Genomic DNA, 23,958 nt, shown 5'->3' with positions numbered 1-23,958 from the left:
TTTTCCCTCTGTGGCTATTTGCCGCCGCTGTTTTTCAGGGCAGCCTCGGTAGGCGGGAGAGCCTCCTCTTAGCAGAATTCCCCTGCTGGTGGTTCATCAGCGGGGGAGGCGCGCGGTATCTTGGGTGTCTCTGTGGCACTGGCTCAAGTTGTCGACGTGATTTATCGTTCATCTTCCCCAAGCCAGGGATTTGATAGTAAACCATATTGGGGATACTGTGAGTAAAATGGGGAAAAAAGGGAGAAAGGATGGCAGTGGGTGGGATACTAGACACTGCAACATGCATAAGGAAGGATTATTTCTCCATGAAGAAGCACAACCAGAAAGTCCAGGTTCAGGTAGACTCGGGTATAGCCAATTTCACTGGGGATGCATTATTTTCAGCTTCAACGAGTCAAAGCAGAAGCTAGCAGCAGCCTTTTCAGGTCCCGGGAGGATAGCTCAGCAGCAACGTGCTCGCCTTGGAAGCAAGACGGCATGGAGCAACACAGGTTCGATCCCCGGGTCAGCGCTTAGAATCCTCTGGGTATTAAGCACGTTATAAATAACCTATCATAACATATCTTGGTTCGGGCAAGTCGGTCTCTCTGAAAGGAGCTCAAGAGTCACCACCAGAGGCAGTCCAAATCTAGGAAAACTCTGCGAGTCGGAAATTCCATAGTTACAGAAGGGAAATCAGCTAGAACTGTCCAAACATTTCAAAATCTACAAGTGATTTCTAAAATCTATGGGGAATTTTGAAAGTCTGTGCTCATAAGAATTCTGCATTTTCTGAGAAAAATTGTCCCACAGGTTTGGACAGTCTACAGTCATAACAGATAGGAGGTGATTGCGAGCGAGAGCGTAGCAGGGCAAGTCCATTGGTCAGTAAGAAAGGAACACTTTGACCTCGGTGGTAACTTCAGTTGACATGCAAGGCGTCCATTCTCATTTTTTTTCCAGTGTTTTGGGGTTGTGTCGCACCTGCTAAATATGGGTACGAGGGAAGGTTCATCATGTATGCATTGGCGTCAGTACTCGAAACCCAGGCTCAGCCATTGACTTGCGATCGTGATGGCGTAGAGCAGCTGAAATCGCCCACATATTCGATAGGCCTTCAAGCACAGCAAAATGGTGCTCTCAGCTTGAACATTTCTTCTGGAATGGCCGAACCATTCTGACAATGCGCTCGACTTGGACGCTACTTATAGAATGGCCGAATCATTCCCCCGCGGAAGAGCCATGGGCATATTACACTACAGAGCCACAGATTGTTTTGTGGATACCCATTATGTCTGAAAGGGCAAGCCCATACCATTTTGTAAATACATAGGGCCTCATTCCGACCCTGGCGTTAACCAAGGCGCTATTAGCGCCTTGGTTGACGCCGTTATTTTTCCGACTCCGCCATGGTGAATGGCGGAATTACCGCCCCATTCCAAGGTTGGCGGGGGAGGTAATTCCCCATTCACCATGGGCCCTTCCCCATTCCCATTTTTGCCCCATAGGGCTCAATGGGAATGGGAAAGGCGCTAATTACGGCACCGTAAATTACAGTGCCGTAATTAGCTCCTAGGTCCCTTCGCGGTTGGTTTTTTAACGCCTGCAAAAAGCAGGCATTAAGTGCCAACCTGCAAAGGGAACTCGGAATAGGGCGGTAAGGGTTTAACGGCACCGGTCTCGTTACCGGTGACGGTTAACCCTTACCGCCCTACTCGGAATGACCCCCATTGACTAGCTCGGTTATAGACAATGATTTGCAAAGACAAGGTTAGCTCTTCGCATTTCATTATGGTCATCTTCATCCAACCACTCATTCAGGTTTAATCTCTTTCATGGCAAGCAAATTACACACACACCCTGTGTGAATGGCTCTGTGTAAGCATGGATAAAGTCTTTCCATGGCTCTGGGCCCGCGCTACTTATAATTGGGTATTTCACTTTAGAAGAAGATCATCACATTTCGTACAGCACTTCATGCTGAATTCCTCCCACTCCTGGTCGCTGTAACATCAGCTGCCGCTATAATCTAATCTGATCGTATTCATTCATCAACCTCAGAAGGATGAAGGCCTGCTGGGATACAAGCCTGCGATGGCCGGCTGCACACAGATCTCAGAAGCGAGTGCTTACCATGCTGAGCTATCTTACCGGCGGCGACAACTGCACATGCGTGCTCAGTCAGGCAGAGCAATTTGTCTGTGAAGGGGCACTCATACCATCCTATGTATTCGCCCAAAATGCAAGTGAACCAGGAGCAGACTCGCTTAGACTTCACAAGTCAGGAAGTGTGGACTCCTCCCATCTTGAGTGACCACTCACCCGAGGACCGTTACATGGATGCCCACATTCAAACATTCACATTTTATATTTTTGGGGAAATTGTTTAAAATCATAAAATGGTGCACTACAGCGACAGTGCGGTTTTCAAAGCAATGAGGTCACATAGAAGGGAATATATGTGGCAAAGGATTGGAGGTAACCAGCTGTAGTAGAAAACATGTGATGGGAAATCGCAAATGCCAAGAAAGGGCGACAGTGATCTGGGATCGGACGCATTGTATCAGCCACAGTCTCCTGCATCCGATGATATGAGATGTTAGGTTATTTGTAACGCGCTTAATACCCAGAGGTTTGTAAGTGTGGACCCGGGGATCGGACCTGTGTTGCTCTGTGTCGTCTTGCTTCCAAGACGAGCACATTGCCCCTGAGCTATCCTCCCTGATGCTTGTAGGTCATCAGGGTAGGTATTAAGCGCAGGAGCCGGTGGCTTGAGTTCTTTCCAGATGAATCTGTTTGGGGGGATATGGGAACCGCCATTTTGGGCTTTTGTTGCAGACAGCTTTCTGAATGATGAGACTGGACGTTATGCGACGACCACCAGCACACAACTATTGAAATCTACAACCACCCCACCATCGGCACCTTCCACTAAATTACACTGGGCCAAACTCTTACAGAAGAATTGAGGCTGGTCTGCCAAGAAAGGGCTGGGTAGGCAATAGCTGCAACACCGGCCTGTACCATGCAGGAGGCACGTAGGATGGTTTGAGAGGCAAAGCCAATCCACACTTGAACTGCAGTGCACTGAAGAAGCAGGCCCCGGTAATGCAGGGCGAGCCACACGTCCCCACATGCGCGCTCCCACACTTGTTTAATATGTATTTATTGATATTTCCACACGGGCTAATTGGGCATGAATGCTCATTAAGATGCCTCGACCACCGGCTGCTGGCACCTCAATCGCCTGTGCAGCTCTCATCTGAACATTGCAGGTCTGTTTCGATGAAGACAGAAGAGCTGTTATTCCTGCTGGAGAGCGTGCCCATCTGACTCCTAATTACACAGGAGGCTCAGATCACCCAGACGCCGCTCGCTCGGGCCCTGGCGGCTCGGTTCCCCACCCTGCTGATGCGGCCTGACATTCAGAGAGGCAGATCCGACGGGCGCGGGGCGGCCACGGGAACCGGGCCACGGCGCGGCTGGGAGACACGGCTCGCGCTGGCCTGCATTACGCCGATCCGGCCGCTGCGATATTTAGACAGGCGAAGTCAAATCGCATTGATTCGCTCCTTTATGGACGGGCGAGCCGTGCAAGATGGGGCCCCAGGGTGGCCAGGGCCAAACGTAATGGCGCACTTGCTGCGCTTTGCTCGTCAGCGAGGACGGGAGACGCCTGCTGCAATTACACCAGCCGGGCTGGTATTCATTTGGGCAGCTTTACAGGCCGCGCAGGCCAGTGTTACGCAGTGGACTGACATACAGAGGTGAGGAGGCACATTTTGGCAGAAGAACCCATTAGATTCAGGGTGATATCTCGGGCAGCCATTGGAGTAAAATGCTGAATTAAAAAAAAAAAAAGGAAGAAACATGCAAAATATGCTGCTTTATAAGATCGCAAGATATAGGTTTCCCTCAAAAGAGAAGTAAAGCAATGGCAATTTGCATCATGGAGAAGGCTTCTGCAAAAACGAAAACGTACGGTTTGACAAAAAAAAAAATAACACGTTAAGGTGACTGATATAATAGCACACAGAAAAATATCATGGCTACCATTTTACTTTTCAGTGGCAGGTGAACCTTTATTGGTGTGTTAATTGTCCTGACAAAGAAACCTCTGGAGTCCCCAAACGATCACGGACTATGCCAATATTGTACTCATTTGGCCGGGCCCATAAAATATAGCAGGCATTCACAAGACATAGGGTCTTATTACGAGTTGGGCAGTATTCAGGCGGTATACCTGTCGGAATACCGCCCAAATGAATTACTGTTACCGCCACTTGGTCCAGCGATATTACGGCCAGAATTCAAGTCACAGTGTAAATCCCCATTTTTTATGAGTCCATAGGGACTCCATGTTTTTTTTTGGTGGAATTACTGTGGCGGCAATTCCGTCGATTTTACAGATTTTTCTAAGGTGAGTTGGAGGATTCACCTCCGGCACGATGCTGGAGGTAAATCCTCCACTCCAGGGGTAATGAGGCCCATAGAGCGTAATTTACAAAAAGTTTAGCACAGTGCAGAGTCACATTGCTCTGCGCTAAACGTTTTGTAAATTAGACCCGTAGAATCCTTTTTTCGAGTGACCAAAGCTAACAACTTTTTGTTGTCGAAGATAGTTAATGGCCCAAACCAGCATTTGAAAATGTAACCCAACGAAACATTTAAATGGTATATGCACTGCCAATGACAAAAAAAACAGGTCAACCACTCCCTATGCCAGGCCATTTCAATGACTGCACGGGCAACTTGCACTCAATTCCCAAGAATAGGTCCCTGGCGATGACTCTGAAAACCAAATGCCAGCTACTCCTCGAAGGCGCTGGCATTATTTCAGATTGGGGTTGGCGGCCAGAACTTCAGGGACCTGAAGCAAACATGAGAACGTTGGAAGTAACCGCTTTGCGTTGCATTCTCTTGGTGTTGTTCACAAATGTATCTCAAATCAACAGCCACCAGTTGCGTGGTCACCAGATAAAGTATTCATAGGTTTTGCGGAAGAGGGTGCAGATTCTTTTTCAAGACACTGGTAGTCCAAACACAAATAAGCGTAGGCATAAGTTTAGTCCCCAGTAATCATTCTAAACTGGGAGAGAGAGCCTATTCTGGCATGTTGTCTATATTGGCTCCACAATACGCGATTTGTAGTCTTGTTCAAACTCCGACAATAAGTACATGCCCCCAAAAAATATGAAAATGGTACACATTTGCAAATCGCAATCTGGTTCTTTTAGCGACAAATGCTTTGAGCGGTGTCAGGGGGAGCTCCCAGATGTAAAGGTCACTGCAACATCAAACTGGCACACACCGGCCCACAAAAACCAGCACAATCTAAACTGCCAGCCTCTGCCTTTCATGCACCGATGACACCCAACAAGGCTGCATGTCTGGCGATACTTGTGGTCTCATGCAGAAGGGATGTGACCTAGCAGTGCGGGCTGCACTGCCCCTTTTGGGGTGGCACCAAGCCCGATTTGCGTATGGTCTTTCCGCTTCAGTAATGGCTTAGCAGGCTGAAAAACGATGGTCAGGAGGGTTGTTCAGAGCCGTGTCAGTGGTTATGATTTTGGTTTTGCTTTACAAACACCAAGGGGGGCATTTGAGACATAGCTGACAATGTGCAGGTGCATCGGGGGCAATGCTGACGGGAGAAGACAGCAGGTGGTGGTTTACCCGGTAGAGTCAGAGCTGCTGGTATAGTCGTGCACACTGTGGGCAGGGCTAAGCGCACAAGCTAGGTGTAGATTCATGTGGGATGCCCTGAATGGCGAATGGAGGCAGCTTTGCATAAAATCAAAGGGCATTCTGGGAGCATATGAATGACCACCGATTTGACAAATAAGTCTGTGATAGTAATTAACGCATGCAATTCTTCGGGGCATTTAATGCACACTGGCCATGGTGCTCCTTCCACCTGTCGCAATACTCACCGCAATAGAAAAATGCGTGCAAACTAAGGGGTATATCAGCATTTGGGCTCGGGGTGCCCTAGTAAGCAAAGTGCCACATTCATCGCAGCTTCTACGCTGTCTGCCCTGCTGCAGGTCTCCTGGAGGGACATTAAAGTGTAAAACAGTGCATGGAATAAACTGCAGCCCGGGGCAGAGAGCTTCCTTAACACGGCTCTCAGGCCTCCAAAGAGCAGCAGTGCTCCAGCAAGACTAAGGGCCTGATTCACATAACCGTTTTATAATGGCGTAATCCCATAGGAAAACGTTCCGTGAATCAGGCCCATAGTTTCTTGCAGCAAATCTCCATCTTGTTTTGACCCAATTCTTCCCCCGGTGGGGTCTATGCAAGGGCTTGGGAGCAAGAGTGTCAGGATCGAGAAGCATCTGGAGGGGGCTTATTGTATCAATCCAGGCTGGGCAATGTGCCCACTCTGCTCCCTGGCAGTACGAGGGGGGGAGGTGCTACTGAGACAGGCTTGGACACCCCAGAGAAGAAGATGGGAGACGCAGAAGAGTCTTTTTTCAAAAGAATCCCTATTCGATACATCACGCAGCAACTCCCCTAGCGCCCCCCCCCCCCCCCTCTGCTTCTCCACACGTTTCACATTAAAAGAAAAAGGAAAAATGAAACCCCACTATATAATTGCTATATTAAAAAGAAGTGCCAGGCGAGAATAATAAGGGAAGTGTCGTACGTGAAACGCAGTCGCAGACATCAGCAATGCACCAGTGCCGTGATGGGGTGTTAATTGAAGGGGAGCGGGCAAGAGAGTGGGGGCGAACAAAAGACAGCGGAAATACACCAGAGTGGCAAGCAGGTCTCATATCCGAAGCGTTCGACTTCACTAAACATGCGTAAGGGGTCACAGCAGAAGGAGTCAAGAAGGATGAGCACTCTTAAACGATTCATGGCTACTGAGCTATATATTATGCTTGAAAAATGTAGCAGCGGATGAAGAAAAGTTGCCCTGCCATCAGACTGCGAATCAGCTACTATGATGCAAATTCACCAGTGTAACCAGACGGCGCTCATTTCCGGTGCCCAGGCAGCAGAGGGAGGACAGGAAATGTTTGATGTGTGTGCCCAGTTCCACTAACTGGTGAGAAGGGGTTTAGATGGGCATCCACTGTGTCTACAGTGGCAGAATTAGATATTGGGCCTCTCCACTGTAACGATTAGTGGTGACAAGACTTATGTTCAGGAGTTCAAGTTCCACACAGTGTGATCTTGGACAACTTTCTCCTCATGCCCATGCTTCTACCGATATGGCTGGAATAAGAATGGGCGGAGATTGCCCTTTTCTGGCCCTAATGCACCTGAACGGATTGGGCCGAATTCTGCCTAACAATCAACGAGATGACTGTCTGCGTGCACAGAAAAATGTGTTTAGCTTAGTCTGACACACAGGCTGTAAACACAGCACTATGCACATCAGGTGCGTAGTATAGTCAGTGCGGGTAGGCACACAAACTGTAAACAAGGAACTATTGATTCAGTGTGCTTTTTCTACGCAAGAACACACAGGCCCGTCCACGCAGCAGTCTTTTCAACGTGTGCTTAGAATAAGCAAACACCCACAGAGACTGTTAAAGTATACTATTTTGATCATGTGCTTATTTATTTATTTATTTATTTATGGAACTTGTACTTGTTTTCCTCAATATGTATGGCAGAGTTGGGAAGCGAGAGGGCATAAGTCTCTCCTCCATTTCCTATTCCGCCATACAGTTGCGGGCGCATTAACGCCAGCATGGATTTTCAAAACAAACATTCTGAAAAGAATCAATGAATCTGTGAAGCCAAATCTGTCCCATCGTGATTTCATAACAAATGCCTTGCGAAATATGTGTCATTAAAGACCACCATCTATTTTCTTCTGCAAGTTGACATAACACACATTAGGGTCTCCAGAAAATCCAATGAAAGCATGCATTTTGGTAAAACAAACAATCTGCTGGCCGATCCAGGTCACAAGAAACGCTATACTAACGAGTTTCTAATGTAAACCCCATACAACGTTGGACATTTCCGAATGAACTTACGTCTGTACAGTACTCCCTGCTTTAAAGAGTCTCCAAGTTGGCTTTACCTATGGGCACAGGGCTCCCACTTTCATTGACATGAGCCAGAAAGGTCCATAGAACAGAACACGTAATTGTTTGTCCACTTGGGCAATGTGTGGCTGAACAGCAGAACAATGCAGCCATTAGTTCGGGCTGGTCGCCTTTCTAGGAATAGCAGACTTGTTTTGAGTTGGTAAAAACTAGTAAAGCTAGTACCACACAAAAGGCAAATTTAGGAGCTCCTGCCAACCATGACATGTTCTTACATTGAAATTTGGGGCAAGAGGGGACTGGGCTTCTGCTGTGATGACTTCCCAGGCCTTCGTTTAGTCCTAGAGGGTCCCATGATATTGCCCACAAATAAAAATTAGGGATGTGGTTCAGGCGGTGGTTGCCGATTGGATGAACCATTGATAACCGAGATGTTTAAATAAATATGCCAGTAAATATATTCCTTACAGAGGGCAAGGGAGTGGGTCGTAAGCATATAGTGTTGTCTGATGTGCATGTATCCTTCAACCCAGACAAGCCTTGTGAGTAGGGGGTAAACATCAGGTCGGTAAAAATACAAGTACACGTTTCAAGCTGTACATTGAAAGCTAGGTTCATAAGTCACTCATCCATTGCCACGAAAGCCAGCTTTATGCATGCTCACAAACACCATTTCTTACATATCAAGAGTGTTTCATCACTCGCCAATGGCTAGTGGTGAGGGGGCATTTTGTTGCCTTGTTAAAAGCTCTTCTTCTCCGAGAACTTAAAATACAATTAGGAGATGGGTGTCTTTGCAGAGTATACAAGGTAGACTCCTATTAGTCTTTTTAAGTGGCAGAACACATCCCATTTTTCTGACCTCATTGGCCTGCTGTCGAGGTTTGGTGGCTTATACATATTTGCATTAAAATCAAACTACTAAGAACCAATCCGCTATTCAGAATACAGCACAAGCAATGACATGCGTCTCAGGCTTTTGCAGATGTCACTTTGCGTCTCCAGTTAACAAGCGCTTATGTCACCAGCCATCCAAAAGCATGGAAAAGTCAGATCATGCAGAGTGTTCCTGTACAAGACTCTGACGAACAAGATGTTGTATTTATATGATCAAGGCTGGTGGTGCGCTGTACCCACTGGTAATGAATGACCTGCCAGGAAGAGGAAAGGCCCAAGTGTAGGAAGGGTCATTTCGAAGGGCTGCAGGGCTATTACCAGCCAGTACAGACCAGCCCTATGTCTTTACTGACACGGCAACCCAACAAAACATTTTTTTGATCAGTAGAAAGGTAATCGCAAGGTGCTCAAACCTCCTTTCCCCAAATGATCTACAAAAATGAGGACTGCCATGAACAGCAAAGGGTGCACATGAGAGAGTTCCTTTTCTATGCTCAAGGCAATAACGGAATTCAGCCAGAGGTGTGGCCGGGGAGCAACGGACCGGATTACAGCAGACAAGCACCGCGGATCAAATGCTGCTCACGCCACAGGGACTGTTGGCTCGATGGCTCCCCAATTCCTTGCAAGAAAATGGTTACGAACTTAGACAAGCAATCAGCGAGGTGCTGGCAAACAAAGGTCTTAAGAGAAATTTAGGGAAATTTTGCAGGAAAGGGGGTTAAACCTCTGGTAATCCCCACTTTGAAATTAAGGGAAATAACCAAACACCTATATTTTAAGGACAAAGTCAAGTCAATTTGCTCTACAAGCATGTCCTTGTACGGTCTCCTGAAAGATATTGCTTGCTGTTTTTTTCCCTTTAGGTTGGTTTGGTGTCTTCTGCCTTTTTCTCAGACATCAAAGTACTTAGAGGCATCCTTGAGGTGTTATGACGCACTGTATCACCTTTCATAATAAGAACACAAATAATACAACTATAATACCACGTGTATATATAGCGATACTTACTATACTAGGTTTCCAAGCAAGCCAACATTAGGTTTTTTTACAACCCAATACAATAGAAGGATGAAAGGCTCCGTTGGCCCTGCTCAGTTTTCGCCCCTGTGACTGCAGATTGCATGTACACCTCTGAAGTGTGCTTAACTCGCTTGGATGGTACTCTGCAGAGTCAATCGTTTGAAACTACCACAATATATTTTTCAAAGGATACCAAAAAGGCTTTGCATTGCTAAAAAGGAAAATGCCAAAGAAAGCCAGAAGGGGGCGACTCTGGTTAGCATAGTTGATAGGGAATAGGAAGTGGACATGTGTATGGGAATTGGAGGGTGGGGGCTCCCCATTAAAAACAGACTGGTTTCCTGAAAATGATCAGATTCAGTACACAAAACCTGGTACCAAAAGATGATTTCTAAAAGCACATGGATGTATTGAATATAATACTTGCCAATTTATCATCATGCACTCGATACATGGAGTTATTGACTGCATTCTGATTGGCTAAGCAGAGATCAATACCGAATGCAATGTCTCAATTGGTGAGTAAACCTATTTTTAAACCACTTCAAAAGAAGTTGCTCTAATAAGTATTTGTTGAGATTAAAATATTTCTACAGATTTTGACCCTCTGGGCTATCAGGCAGTATAATGGTGGGCTGTTCAGAACGCAGCAGCTACAGAGACTAAAGGAATCGGCTGATCCGATTGATGTAGGCAGCCCTTTGCACAACAAAGCTGCTTTTATTTTTAAAAAATGCTTGACTACAGGAGCCTGAGTAGGTCAGAAATCAAATCTTCACACTAGCAGAATCAGCACATCGGATTGATCAAAAAAGGTCTTCACGCTATAGGAATCAGCTGATCGCAATTCAGGAACCGGTTGCTATTTCTATAGGAATGACCTGTCTGCAACAATCTGCATCGGGCCACAGGAATTCCATGCACTACAGCAGTCTTCTTGCCTAAGGAAATCAGCTTCCCTGAACTATTAGCTCAGTGTCACAAAGTGTAGGAATCAGATTTTCAAAGCATAAAAATCAGCTTGTCTGTTTACGGGAATCAACCCCTCCCCACTAGAGGTTCATCAATTTCACTCTAAACATTGCAATGTCCTTCATTGTTCTGCGCCAGCTACCATTAGCACAATTTGGTGAAGGGCGCCCCCCAGGAAGGACACCATGACCCATCACATCTAGTCCACCAAGAAACCAACACTCAAAAAATGATGGGCATTGCCACTCCCCGTGTGACAGCAAAAGAGTTTAAAGCAACAAACAACTTAAAACCCACTTATATACCCACGCGTGATATTTAGCATATTTTCAGCTGTCCGGTTCCTTGTGATTTACTCTTCTTTTTTCCATAGCTCTATTAACCACTAGCAGTGCTGTCCGGCTTGAATGTTATGGTCCAGATTACACACACCATACTTTCTCTGGATCTGGGCACAGTTCTTAGAGACCAGGTTCGTTCTGCAGATTAAATGCTAAAACAACACCCACGAACATCAAATCATCAATACAAATATTGGAGGCGGCTGCAAACAGCCAACATGGGAGCATCTGTTTCCGAAGAAGGCCAAAATAGATATCAGAAATGGTGGTCTTAAAAGTTAAACACCCAGATGGCGCAAGCATAGGTGAGGGAGGGAAGGCAGATTTTCGCCATTAAGCCAATGATCTCTGATATGAATTAATGACATTCTAAAGCCCCCCTACTCAATAGTGTGCATTCCACTGCACGTAGAGAGAAAAGTCCAATATCGCTCACCGTATCCCTCACCCACACATACTTCCATTATGCAGAGACAAAAATAAGGTCTGGCACAATAAATGACCACGGCTACAAGTCTAGCCACAATATAACACCAGGATGTAATAATAAATACGCCAGGCCATTTCCTTCAAGTTAACTGGTCAGAGATGGAGTTGTAATTGCCCTGGGCAAGTGGAATGCTCAAAGACGGTTTAAATTCCAAGGGCGGATGCACGCACGGCAGGGGCGTTGCTAGGGGGGGGCTAAGGGGGCTATAGCCCCTGATCTTTTGGTTGTAGCCTGGGATAGAATCTCAGGAGCTACAGCCAAAAGACTAGCTAGCCCCCAGTCCCAACAGTTCCGAAATCAGCTTAGCCCCGGGTATTTTCCAGACCTAGCAACTCCCCTGACGCACGGTACACCTCGGATTCAAGTCTGTATTTTTTAAGCATACAACAATGCTAGCAGGCCTAAAAAATAAAAACTGCACTGAAAACGGGGAGTCTGATCCGGGGAACACGGGAGCAACCAACACAATTCTTCAGTACAGAAGCAAGACAATATAACACAAGGTGAAAATTCGGCGCCTCAAAAATCACACCGCATCACAGCCTGCCTGAGTGGAGACAGGCTGCAAGAGGAAGGAAGGAAGAACGAAAGGGCGATTCTAGTACATAAATACATAATTTAACCGTGTACAGAAGCTGTATCTTGCCGTTGGTGTCCAAAAATGCCTTCCTACCTGTTTTTTCTTTGATTTCGCACAGGACGTTGAACAGGGCGGGTTTCATTCTGTGGCAGTTCAGCGCGTGCTTCCTGCAGAGAAATCGGACACAAAACAGTTAGAACGACCCGCAGCCACAACAATGGCCCCCCAAGTCCAGCCGCGCGGCGGAACACAACGCCGAGCACATGGGAACAAGCCAGCTGCTTCCTTCCCGTATCGTTCTATGTACGTGAAACAGCAGACTATGCTCTAGATAACGGGACAGGGAAAGAAGAAGAGAGGCAGCCATCGTGAGATAGAAAAGGCAGAGCTCAATGCTGAGCGTGGGCCACGGTGTAGTGGGATGCATGCACGTGGAGAGACTAGGCTGGGCTTTAATTGCTGTTAATATCTAAAGGCCCGGTTCACAAAGCTTTTCACAAAAGGGTAATGGGAGCCAATGTGGATAGGGAGACCGTCTCATTTTACTTTATCATATTGTCATTTTATAGAACGTCAAATGACAACAGAGCTGCTTACACTGTGGATCCGTAAACTGCGCCACTGTGGATCCGTAAACTGCTCCACATGTGCACGGGTCGTGCTTGCGGGCGGGCACACACCCACGACTGAATGGATGGAATTGGGATGGGCCTGCAATGACCAGTAATCTGCATTCGGAAAATAATAGTGTAGGGAGAGTGGCTACATACAGGAAATTAAAATGAAAGATACACCTACAAGCTCATGTACAGCATCATTATTTATTCACTAGAAAGGAACACGTAATGTGCTCTTCTCCCACACTCTAGATTTGCCCCTGTTGCAAAATGAAGTAAATTAGATTTGGAACTGAGGCAAAACTTCACCGACTTTTTCCACTTATTTTTCAACACTACTTCCTGAAATAGTTTCATTTCCAGCACTCTTGGACACCACTTTCAACAGTTGTGTCATTTTATTTTTTTTCCCTTTTCGCTTTCCCATATCCAAGTCTACTGCCATACTTGCGCTCCTGGGAAATGTGCTCCTTATTTGTAGTCGCACTACACACATGGGATTCTTTGGGAATCACCATCACCATGTGTGCACTCTTTGCAAAATGTTTGCAACTTTGGCCCTGTGTGTACCTTGCAGGAGGAGGCTGACTGAATTTTATTTTGTGTCTTGTGTTCCCATTCCGTCTGTCCAATTGTCTTGGTCTCTGGATAAGGTGATGCGAGCGGGCCCCTTTTTAACACCATGTACAATTTCATCTGTAGGGCTCTGCTCGCTTTCTCCTTTTTAAGTAAATTCCCAATAGAAATTCCATGGTGCTTCGGCACTTGAGCTATGAATGCCTCAGGAAACATTTATTATTCGACATTTCCCCCCCACCCCATGTACTAAAGATTTAGAAAATCTATAGGACATCTTCAATAATTCCCTACATCAGTTTCTTCATTGAAATTCATTACAAGTCCATAGAAAATTGGTGGAGGGCTGACAGTGATTTACTTTGTTCAATAAGGGATTTAAAGAGCGGGAGGGGTGGTGATCTCCCTGGCCCTTTTTCATTATCTGCCATTGAGTTAAACGCCGAGCGGAAATGGCAGCACACATGAAAAGAAAAACTACCGCCAGCCTGAAATATGAGATGACAGATGCTGGCAAAAGTTGAAGAGCATCACCGGAGAGCGCGTGTCCGCAGTGGGTAGGAAAGAGCGGGTGAAAAGTCCTCGACGAAAATACCTCCCCTTGTCACCAGAAGGAAAAAAAATTGCTTAGCTCAGCAAGCCAAGTCATTGGCATCTCAAATGCCTAAGTCGCTCGCCAATGGGGTTCCTCATGCGGCGGGAAAGGAAACCTACTCACAGCGAAAGAGGTTTTTTCCCAAAAAGAAATAAAAAACATACTAGGACCAGAATGCAATGCACGCCTGGTGACTGTCTTCAAAGCGAAAAAAGGCCCCAGGGAGGCCTTCTGTACTCTAGGTTTCTGAAAGACTCATATCCTCAACATGCGTTCAAGGAATTCTGGATTCTCCTAAACTTTATAGGGTTGGATACAATATTGCAGGTGCTATGCATTTAAGGGAGCAGCCAATTATGGGATGTTGCATGCCTGCTGGCGCAGTGTACATTTGTCCTTGCAGGGTAGTTTGGAGGGGTCATATTGTATTTTGAAAGGGGCCATCTGTTTTCATGTGACATATTTTGCGTACAATTTATACATTAAATAAAAGGTTTTAAAAACAGGTATATATAAAAGTGTAGTATACTTGACTGTCCTTTATTAAAACCAACCTCACTGTGAGCGAGAAGCCGTGTGGTGTCCATGCAGCAGACTTAAGAAATGTCCCCAGATAAATGGACACATTTTATAATAATGCAAACTGTGCATTTTTAGTTTGGCCACGTAGCCATCACGGAAACACGCAGAAAGGGGTTTAGTTATACTTGGATCCACAATTGCATACACTGCTAAAACCAATGTGCCCTTTCAAAATGTGGTCCCTTAAAAACGTATGCATATTAAAAAATTAACAAGAAGCTCTTTTTTAAAACCAATCTAGGGAACTGTACATATCAATTGTCACAACAGCCCAATGCTCTGATATAGTCAAGTATTATCACACACATGTCATTTTAAATAAATAGCTTGTTTACAGCTATAACTGTTGTGGCTTTTAGCATCACACCCCAGATGGCTCCAGGCACCAGGTGGAGGGCGATGGGGGCAGGGGGGAGGGGGGAGGGAGAGAAACCCGGAGACCAAGAGAAACACTTTGAGTGTATGGAAGGCAGAGGGCCACTGGAAGTGCGCTATTTCCCTGCATGGTCCATAAAATGGAAAGTCACTCGCAATGGAAGTAGCCCCTTATACATCAGGGGCCTTCCTTTTCATGGCACTGGGCCACTGCGCAATGCCACTGTTACAGAGAGCCATATGGCAAAACTTCAAGAAAAAAGGTCCCACCAACGTGTTGAGGGCACAACTGGCACATGGACACAGTGCACAGTTTCACAGCCTCCGCGCAGACGAAGAACACTGCCAATTTGCAATAGTTCAGAATGTCACCAACCAGGTTATTTTGGATTGGCATTCTGAAAATCCACATTCTAAAACACAAACCACTGCTTTATATTCCTGGGTATGTAATACAGTCGTGTATGGAGCGAAAGAATGTCTGGGGCTTGAGACAGTAAAGACAAATCTTTTCTGCAAAGTCCTCATTTTAAAGAAACCCCAAGAATTCTCATCCTGCCAGCTAAAATCATACACTCTTACCTTCTAGCTTGAATAACTTTTTCAAACACTCTCCCCACCCACTACAAATAGTTTATTGAACGGTTTACTGTTAATATTCCTCAAATCAGTCCCATGGAAAAAAGACTGTGGGCCCCGGACAGTGAAAATAAGCGCCCGATTCCCAACAGTAAAAGAAAACAGGAAATGCGGCAGCCACTTTCTACAGCAACTGCAAGTCAAGACCACTTTGAGAGGGATTGTTCCAGAGCCCTTTGGGGTCAAGACATCCCATTACCCAAAAGTGTGAAGATCTTCTCTAGGCAAAGTCGCCTTCAGCTCTGAAAAACGCCTACAATGTTGAAAAAAGAGAGTGCTTGCTAACACTTGAAAAACAACCTCTTTAGCTCTGATAATGCTAAGGTTTATTATTTGCTCATAATCTCTAGAATGACTACCAGACCAGTCATTTCGCTTTTTAGATGGCGTAGCTGGAATTTACGCGAGCAACGAGGTGTACTGAAGAAGACGGGAGCTTTGTTCACCCGGTAGAAAAGATATAATGTTCGCACTGGCGAAATACACAGGAAAAAAACATTCTTACCAACATGCCATTTTACTAGCACGTCAGCGAGTGCTTTTTACCGAAATATGCTTAAAAGTCATATGTTAAACATGCTGAAGGTGCAGCCCAACTAAGAGAAGCAGTTCCCAAGCTATCAAGTTGTATCATGTGCTGGGTGGAAGCTATGAAACACAGTGGCAACATTGTTGATTGTGGATGCAGACGAACCAAGTCCCAATCCCTTCTTCTACCTTGCAAAATGGAGTCAACCCGGGCAGATCCCTTCAAGAAATCCAGCTCATTCACACTTCTGTGCTCAAAGATTGGGAGAGCTGAGGAACATGTGTAGGCGTGCAACTATGAGCCATATGAGAAGCAAGGGGCATTGTCATACACACTTTCTTTGCCAGTGGCGTCCTAAGGCAGGAACAAAACAACACGAGGCAGATGCAAGAAATTGCTGGGGAAAGTGGCATTCATGATTTGGTGAAGCAGTTGGGAAAGGGTCCCTTTGGGCATTATTTGCCATCAAATCTCCGCTGCATTGACAACAGGCCACACTCCCTCTGGGTAGGGAGGGATGTCACCAGTGTGGTCTGTCCGGATATCCAGCATGACAACCAATATCTGGATGGCATTCCCCGACCCCCATCTCCCTGCAGCCCCCATCCAATACGCTTCTTTATTCCGACCAGCGGGAGAGACAGAGGGCACCGTCCAACTGAGATGAGGCGATGACAGTGCCAGAGAATACGCCGAGGTCGTCGCCCAACTCAAAATGTCAATTTTCCCTCCTGCGGACCGGCCGTAACACCATGGTAACCAAGCACGAGCACTGAAAGCATTTAGTGCAGAGCTTGCGCCCAACTAGCCGCATACAAATACAAACTAACACAACCTCATCACTTATGCCATTTGATTGCAATTGCATCTTGCAAATGGTTCATAAAACAGTTGCTTCTTGCTGGCGTCCAATGGTGCCTGTTATTTTAAGATGGCATTTTTCATTGACAGGTAGAACACCCCTGGTTCCTTCCACTGGGCGAGTTAGTCCAGTCCAACACCCACATAATAACTGGAACAAGGAGAACCCATTTGACAACTGATGGAATTGAAATCTCGCTGCTGACAGATCGCACTCACCTAGGCCTATAAATTAAAAAGAAATTGCCATATGAAGCACGACAGATATTGTAAAATATGTCAAAGCAAGTAACAGGACAGAAGCACGTGGCCTGCGACACCGAGCGCCGCCCGTGTTTTGTTAGTGTAGCTTTCCTCTGCTTTCCGCCTCGTATCTGCGACACATCACGCCTCAGAATTTGATTATTCGCAGTCCGCTGGAATGACGCCGAAATGCAAACAAACGGGTCTGAAACACAGGGCTCGCAACAGGCCATATTCGCCTTTAGGCAGCGAGCGAGCCGCGGAGTACAAAGAGGAGCCGGCTCCAAGCTTTCAGTGGTACCAACGCATCTACGCCGTATTTTTCTTTCGTGAAAGCTCGCCCTTTTCTTGCCATCTTAATTTGAACATGTAATCCTTCCATTTGTAGAGCTGAAAAGACGTCGCCTTGTGGCCTGTTTGAATTCCACACATTTCACAGAAGCTTTGATTTCAGGACAGAGGAAACCTATCAAGCGGGTTCTCTTCTTGAAAAGATGAAAACGCTGATAAGGAAAATATATACGTGCTAATATGTGCATATATACGCCATACGTTTTTGGTCAAAAATGGATTTTAAAATATTAAACGTTGATTACATAAATGTTCTGCAGAATGTGCACATTACACGCACGGGCACGCTGACTGGTCTAGGGGAGTATATGGATCTGGACAAATGGAAAAGGCGCACACGGCTCCAAGGAAGACGATAATGAAGTATTTTCTTAGTCATGGCGCGCTCTGCGCTGAATGCAGCCGCTGGATTCAATGTTTGCATGAAGTTACCATGGTTTACGACTGCAATGACCTAAATATGACCCCGGAGATATAAATCTACATTAGATATGTACACTGGCATGCATATATATACATACACGTAGTGTCAGACAACAGCAACATGTTGACTCCAATCACTGTCTTCTCTTAAATGTGCAGAAAATACTTATAAACGTATGCACGCGGACGTTTTAGACCGTCGATCTTTTAAAGAGCCACACATTTGCGTTGCGTTTAAAAGCAGAATCAAATGAAAGTTGGCATGGGGAGAAAGAAGTTGGTGGCTCGTACTGTGTTTCAAATATACACAGATGTTACAATATGTCTTTCGCGAATGAGAAAAACATTCCAAAAGGCTGCAAACAATTCAAAAAACAGAAAAAAGTAAAATTAAAGACCGTGTTTTACTGCAGTCGCCTCCTTAATAAACGCTAAATATCAAAACAAAATGCGCGTGTCATGCCACGGTCCCAGCATATCAACAAACGCACCAGGTACCCACGCTTTGCCACAACACCAGGGGCATTGTTCAACGGGTTCTGTGAAGAGCCGCACCCATTGCCCCCTCTCATCAGAGAGCACCTGGTATGAATTCGAACTAAATTGAGGACTATTCCTCAACAAGAAAGACAGTCAAAACCACAAAAGGGGCATTTCCAGGGCAGCGTTGGCTTTACGTGGAGATGCAGTCGACAGTGGCATAAAAGTGGAATGGTTGTAATCCTGGCTACCCCTCAAGAAACCACAGTTTTGATCCTCGCCCAAAAATTACTATGCAGCTGTTGCTTTAGCTACCAACAACGGAAGAGTGCACTGACTTTACAAATGGCGGTATTAAATATCAAATTACACAAAAAGTGCGTAATTGTATTTCGAACGATCATTACCCATGATTCTGTTTACTTATGGACCAGGATGTGTTGGACGTGCTGCGTGCACACAACATGGCACTGTACTGTAAGGGCAGCCCACTGGCTCTGCATGTGGTTCAGTGTAGGCTGCCCATTCTAAAGCACGCTGGGAGCCGATCGGCTTCAGATGAACTCGTGGAAAGGGCAAAACTGCGGATTGGGTCGTGTCCTGGTGGCATATGGTCACCTGGTCGCCCTAAAGTTAAGTGGCTAAAATGTAAACAGGTAAAAGAGACCCAGTTCTCATCACTCCCCTTGCTCCCTCACACATATTGACTGACCCTTGGCTTATCACGTCATCTCATTGCACACGAGTTCTCTAACCTGGGATGACTGGGAGTAAATATAATACTGGCAAAATGATAAGTGTAGCTCACACTAATTAAACTTGAGTTAGACTAACATGGTTGCACTGCCAAGGGCTTCCTGTACTGTCTTCAACCATAAAAAGGTGTGATGCTTTGTATAAATACATACGCGTTTCGCGCTGCAGGCATGTTACGTGCATCCGTGCATATTTACAGAATAGTACTGAAAATAAACTTCTAGTACGTCATTATTTCTGTGACAAAGTTGTAATACATATGAGCGTTATTTTAAATGGGCCTATTTTCGACAATCTCCCATATATAATATCCAATTGCGAGCCACAATGCCCCCCTCGCAGAGGCGGTAAATCAATGCTATACAACATGGTCTACTGGTGCATAGGTATACATGAATGTGGAAAAGCGCCTGTTCTTGAGGCCTACCGTATCAGGTTTTAATTACGGTTCTGGAAGACGCCTGTTTTTATCCCAGATTCCCAATGCTGTATGTCTTAAGCAAATTTGATTTACGGAGCTTTTTTCAACAGAGTTTTCCCTTTGACAAATGCTTTTGTGAATCAGGCCCTGTGTCTGCCCGCGCTTCAAGAGCTGACGACATTGGATGCACTTGGAAATGTGATGAATGCCCGCATTAAGCTAAATAACCTGAATTGGATAAAGGGTGAGCGGAAATCTCGCATTGAGCAGACGGAATGTGCACCCGCTGTTTAGGGCGGGATGGGGTAAGATATTAAACACATCTTTCCACTTTCCACTTAAAAGTTGGCATGATTTCGAACTGGCTAAACTCGAACAAATAATTGAAGAAAAACCCTGTCATAGTTCAATCTGCCTAGAAAGCATTTGTCTTGTCACTGAGCGAGGCCCAAAGGTAGGCCTGACAGGAAAGTGTGGGACAGATTTGTGGGCCAGTTTGATGACTTAGTGAACTGCACAACTGGTCGTTTTGAGAAACGTCACTGGCCGATGTCCTGTAAAATGCACTGTTTACCCCAATTTCACCCCAATTTTCTCCAAAGGGCGCTCTCTAATGTGTTACTTTTACAGTTTGCTTGAGAGACTCCCAATCTTCGATGTGATAACGTGCCCGCATTTTTCTTTATGCCGAGTGTATTTCTTTAGCACAGTCTGATCAGGTGCCCAAATGGAAATTCATTTAAGAGAGATGTTTATTTTATTATTTGAATCGACCGCCCCAAACCCTGGGGTATCTAAGGTATCATCTATTCAACCAGAAATGGTAAATAGTACAGAACTTCTACTATTTATCAGGGCGAGGGTTACATACCACACAATGTCTACTAGATACGCTCATGCCACATGCAAACAAACACTACAGTTTATGAGTTGTGTTTATGGAAAGCCAAATGAGCGAAGATTGGATCCAGGCAGTGACAGGTCATTTGCCTGTTTCACAGCTGAATAGCCACTGGTTCAAGTTCATCAAGGCATGGGCTAACCATACAGTGGTCTGGACGATTAGATGGGATTTATTATTTCTCAAGGAGATACAAGTTCAAATTCATCACCGCAGTGGCAAGGGATTTTTAAGCATTCAAGTTATCTTGAGATGTCTACCTTTTTGGAAATAAAAACATGTAACCATTGACATAAGAATTTCACAGTGGAAGGCTGATGCTTTATAGACACGCCAACGGTCTGAAAGGCAGGAGCAGCTCTATTGCACGCTCTTGTGTCTGGTCTTCCTACTAACTTATCTTTCCTATGGTAGATGGTTTGCGGCTCCTACCAGCGGACCTCTGTTGCCTTTCAAATGCCAACCAGATCAGTCTCTGGATGAACAAACCAGAGTTACTGCCATCAAGGTCATAATTACTAGGACATGTCTGCTCAGTATTGGGCAAAAAGCTTGCCATCTTCATGGAACAAGCCAAACGTGAGATCTTCCACTAGCCCGGGATAATTATCTTCTAGTCCTCATTTGCAAGCCTTTACTTGTAATCTGGAAAGATAAAGTTTAAGTACCATAATTCTACCTGCTTTGGCTGAAAGGCAAAGGCCGGCTGAAGAGGTCACATGCAACATGTGGTTTACCTTGCAGCACTGCTAAGTTCAGATATGTTATTTTCTTACACTGTCAAAAAAGATGCCTGGAACAGCATCACATCAAGTGTTTTGGTGAGGATCACACCTGTGGGTGCTTCAAGTTTCAGCCTGCTTTTTTTTTAATGAAATTGGTACTTGCAATGCTGGAATTCCCAGCAAACATCTACCACACATAACAAAGATAACAGCGAATTGCTATAATTAATGTGTTACTCTGTCAAACCGATCTAGTTCTATGGATGTTATGTCAGTTCCACCTCTGAGACTGACAGGCAACACAGCTTCCCTTTATATCACTGCTATATTGACTCCATACCCCACTGCACAATGTAAGGTTTATTACCGAATGGGGTGGGGTGCAAGTTACCAGTTTCAATTTTTAAGATATGAACATGTGAGGAACATCCCTCTATTGATGCCTTTGCTTGTGACAATTGTGCCTTTGTGTTTGTTATGGGGGGGGGGCGGAGTCAACCAGCAACCACCAGCCAATACTACGACAAAGCAAGGCTGCACGCTACCTATGAATGTACAAAAGTGGGTCTGCCTCTTCACTGGCTCCAAAACACCAGATCGTTTGGTACCCTGGTATTTATTTTCTATGTTGCAGGGTGTAGAGAATATGTTAGCAGCCATATACCCAGTAAAATGTCCTAACTCCCCATCCCAGTGCTTGAGAAAGCATGTTCAGTAGCACACATTAGCACTGTCCTGCACAAGAGAAAAGCAGTCTCCTCACCTGGCCTGCGCCTCATCCAAGCTCTGGTCCGTGATGGTCATGATCTGTTGAAGGATGTCCCCAATGTCCTGCTTCCTGCCCCCCTCCCCATCCTGCCCTCCAGTGCCATCCTGCATGTGCTGGGGCAGGCCCGGGTGCCCGGCCATGCCCACTCCAGCGTGGCTGTGCATCAGCCTGGGCTGCTCATCCATCTCCAACCAGCCCCCCTTCTTGTACTTCTCCTCTTCCTCCTCCTCCGCTGCTTCCTGGAAGAACCACGTTTTCTTATCCGTTTTGGGAGAGGAGCAAGGAGAAATAAACACAGGTGGGGAGAGCCCCCACGGACACCCGTAGAGAACCAATGCAGATCAGGATCCTTGCAGATCTAATAGGTGGGGAGGGGGGCAGCAGAATCAAGATCTGCCCTCTTGATCTGGGAAATCAAAGAGCAGCAGGAACAAGACAAGTCCTTGAGCAAGAAGGGTCCTTGGTGATCTGTGAGTAAGAGAGCAGGGAGAACGAGATCAGGCCAAATTGCAAGAATGTTCCTTGGGATTGAAGGAGTCAACGAGCCTCGCAGATAATATCAGCCCAGGTGCAAGGACCCTTGAATGTCCGGCAATTCAGAGAGCAGCTGTAACAGGATAAGCTCCATATAAGTATCCGTTGTGAGCTGGGAAACCAGAGAGCAGTAACACCAGGAGCAGTCCCGGAGATCTGGGAAATCAGGGAGCACCCGGAACAAAATGAGCCACAATTACAAGGAAGGCTCCTTGGAGAACTGGGAAGTCAGCGAGCAAGAACGGGAACAGTGTGCCCCGGCACAGGGGTCCTTTGAGACGTGAGAAGTGACAGGGCAGCAGCGATAGGAACGATCCCTGCCTTCCTTCCACTTGGCCAAAGAAATCAGTGCTGTGGAGGGTGGGTTATTTTTCTCCAAGTCCTGCTTCCTCCTCCAGACGGAGGCTTCCTCCCCACACAGCCCGTGTGAGCGCTAATCCTTCTCCTGCAGGGAAGGGGCCGGATCTGTCAGCCTGCGGGGAGGAGGAGGATGCGATGAAAACTTTCCCCCAGCAGATCCTCAATGGAGGTGGCACCGTGCACCCCCCTCCTTGTTTGTTTTTCTTTTCTCCGGTTTCTCTTTTGGAAGGTGGGAAGCGTGCACGCAAGATCTGCACGAGCACCTTTTCTCCCCAGAGGCAGCCGCTCTCCAGAACCCCTTTCTCCGGGAAAATAAAGAAAAAAAACGGAAAATTAAAATAATTATCCCAAAACTCTGCCTGCTGCTTTTGTTTGTAGATCGGTTCTCCAGTGAAGCTGGTACATAAAGCAGCAGCAGCAGCACAGGCAGAATGGCTGCGAAGCCCCGCCCGCGCCTACTCTGATTGGCCACCGGGGAAGGGCGGCCACTCCCCGAGCTCGCGGCTGTCAATCACAGGGTTCAGAGGTGGGCGGCTCTGGGAGAGGGCGTGGTTTGTGCCTGCCCCATGGAGGAAGGGAAGAAGGAGCATTAGCGGTCTTAAAGGTGCAACGGCTCCGACAGGGGAGTACGAGTGACATATCGGGCAGTGTGCATCACTTATGTCGACGACAGGACAACTCTCCAAACCACAGGACCACGGAGGAGCAACAGTGCCAGATACATAATGCACAACAAGGCACGTTTTCTTGTGGAGTACCAATGATAGCCATTCAACAGACACAGTACCTTTTATACCTGAATCGTGGTCCGCCTCCATGACCATTCTGTTTTCTTATAAGCTCTACAATGCCTCCACAGCAGCATTCCGTGTTCCCAAATCATTTTTGTACTTCGGGAGCAGGGCACCAACCTGCATAGTTTTACTACCA

General features: G+C 46.2%; 1 protein-coding gene across 1 annotated transcript in view; it reads right to left on the bottom strand.

Annotated features, from left to right (window-relative positions):
* LOC138558149 (pre-B-cell leukemia transcription factor 1-like) overlaps positions 1-23,455 on the bottom strand; it is a 597,254-nt gene extending 573,799 nt beyond the window's left edge. Inside the window, exons 1-2 of the mRNA XM_069642665.1 lie at positions 22,129-23,455; positions 12,385-12,458 (exon numbers count right to left, since the gene is read on the bottom strand). Of these exons, the coding sequence (XP_069498766.1) occupies positions 12,385-12,458; positions 22,129-22,319 (265 nt within the window). The 5' untranslated portion in view covers positions 22,320-23,455. The remainder of the gene's footprint in view (positions 1-12,384; positions 12,459-22,128) is intronic.
* Positions 23,456-23,958: the final 503 nt, after the last annotated feature.

This window comes from Ambystoma mexicanum, chromosome 1q (genome assembly GCF_040938575.1).
Source record: "Ambystoma mexicanum isolate Mex_15411 chromosome 1q, UKY_AmexF1_1, whole genome shotgun sequence".
Lineage (NCBI taxonomy): Eukaryota > Metazoa > Chordata > Amphibia > Caudata > Ambystomatidae > Ambystoma > Ambystoma mexicanum.
This window is presented reverse-complemented; position numbering and strand designations above follow the sequence as displayed.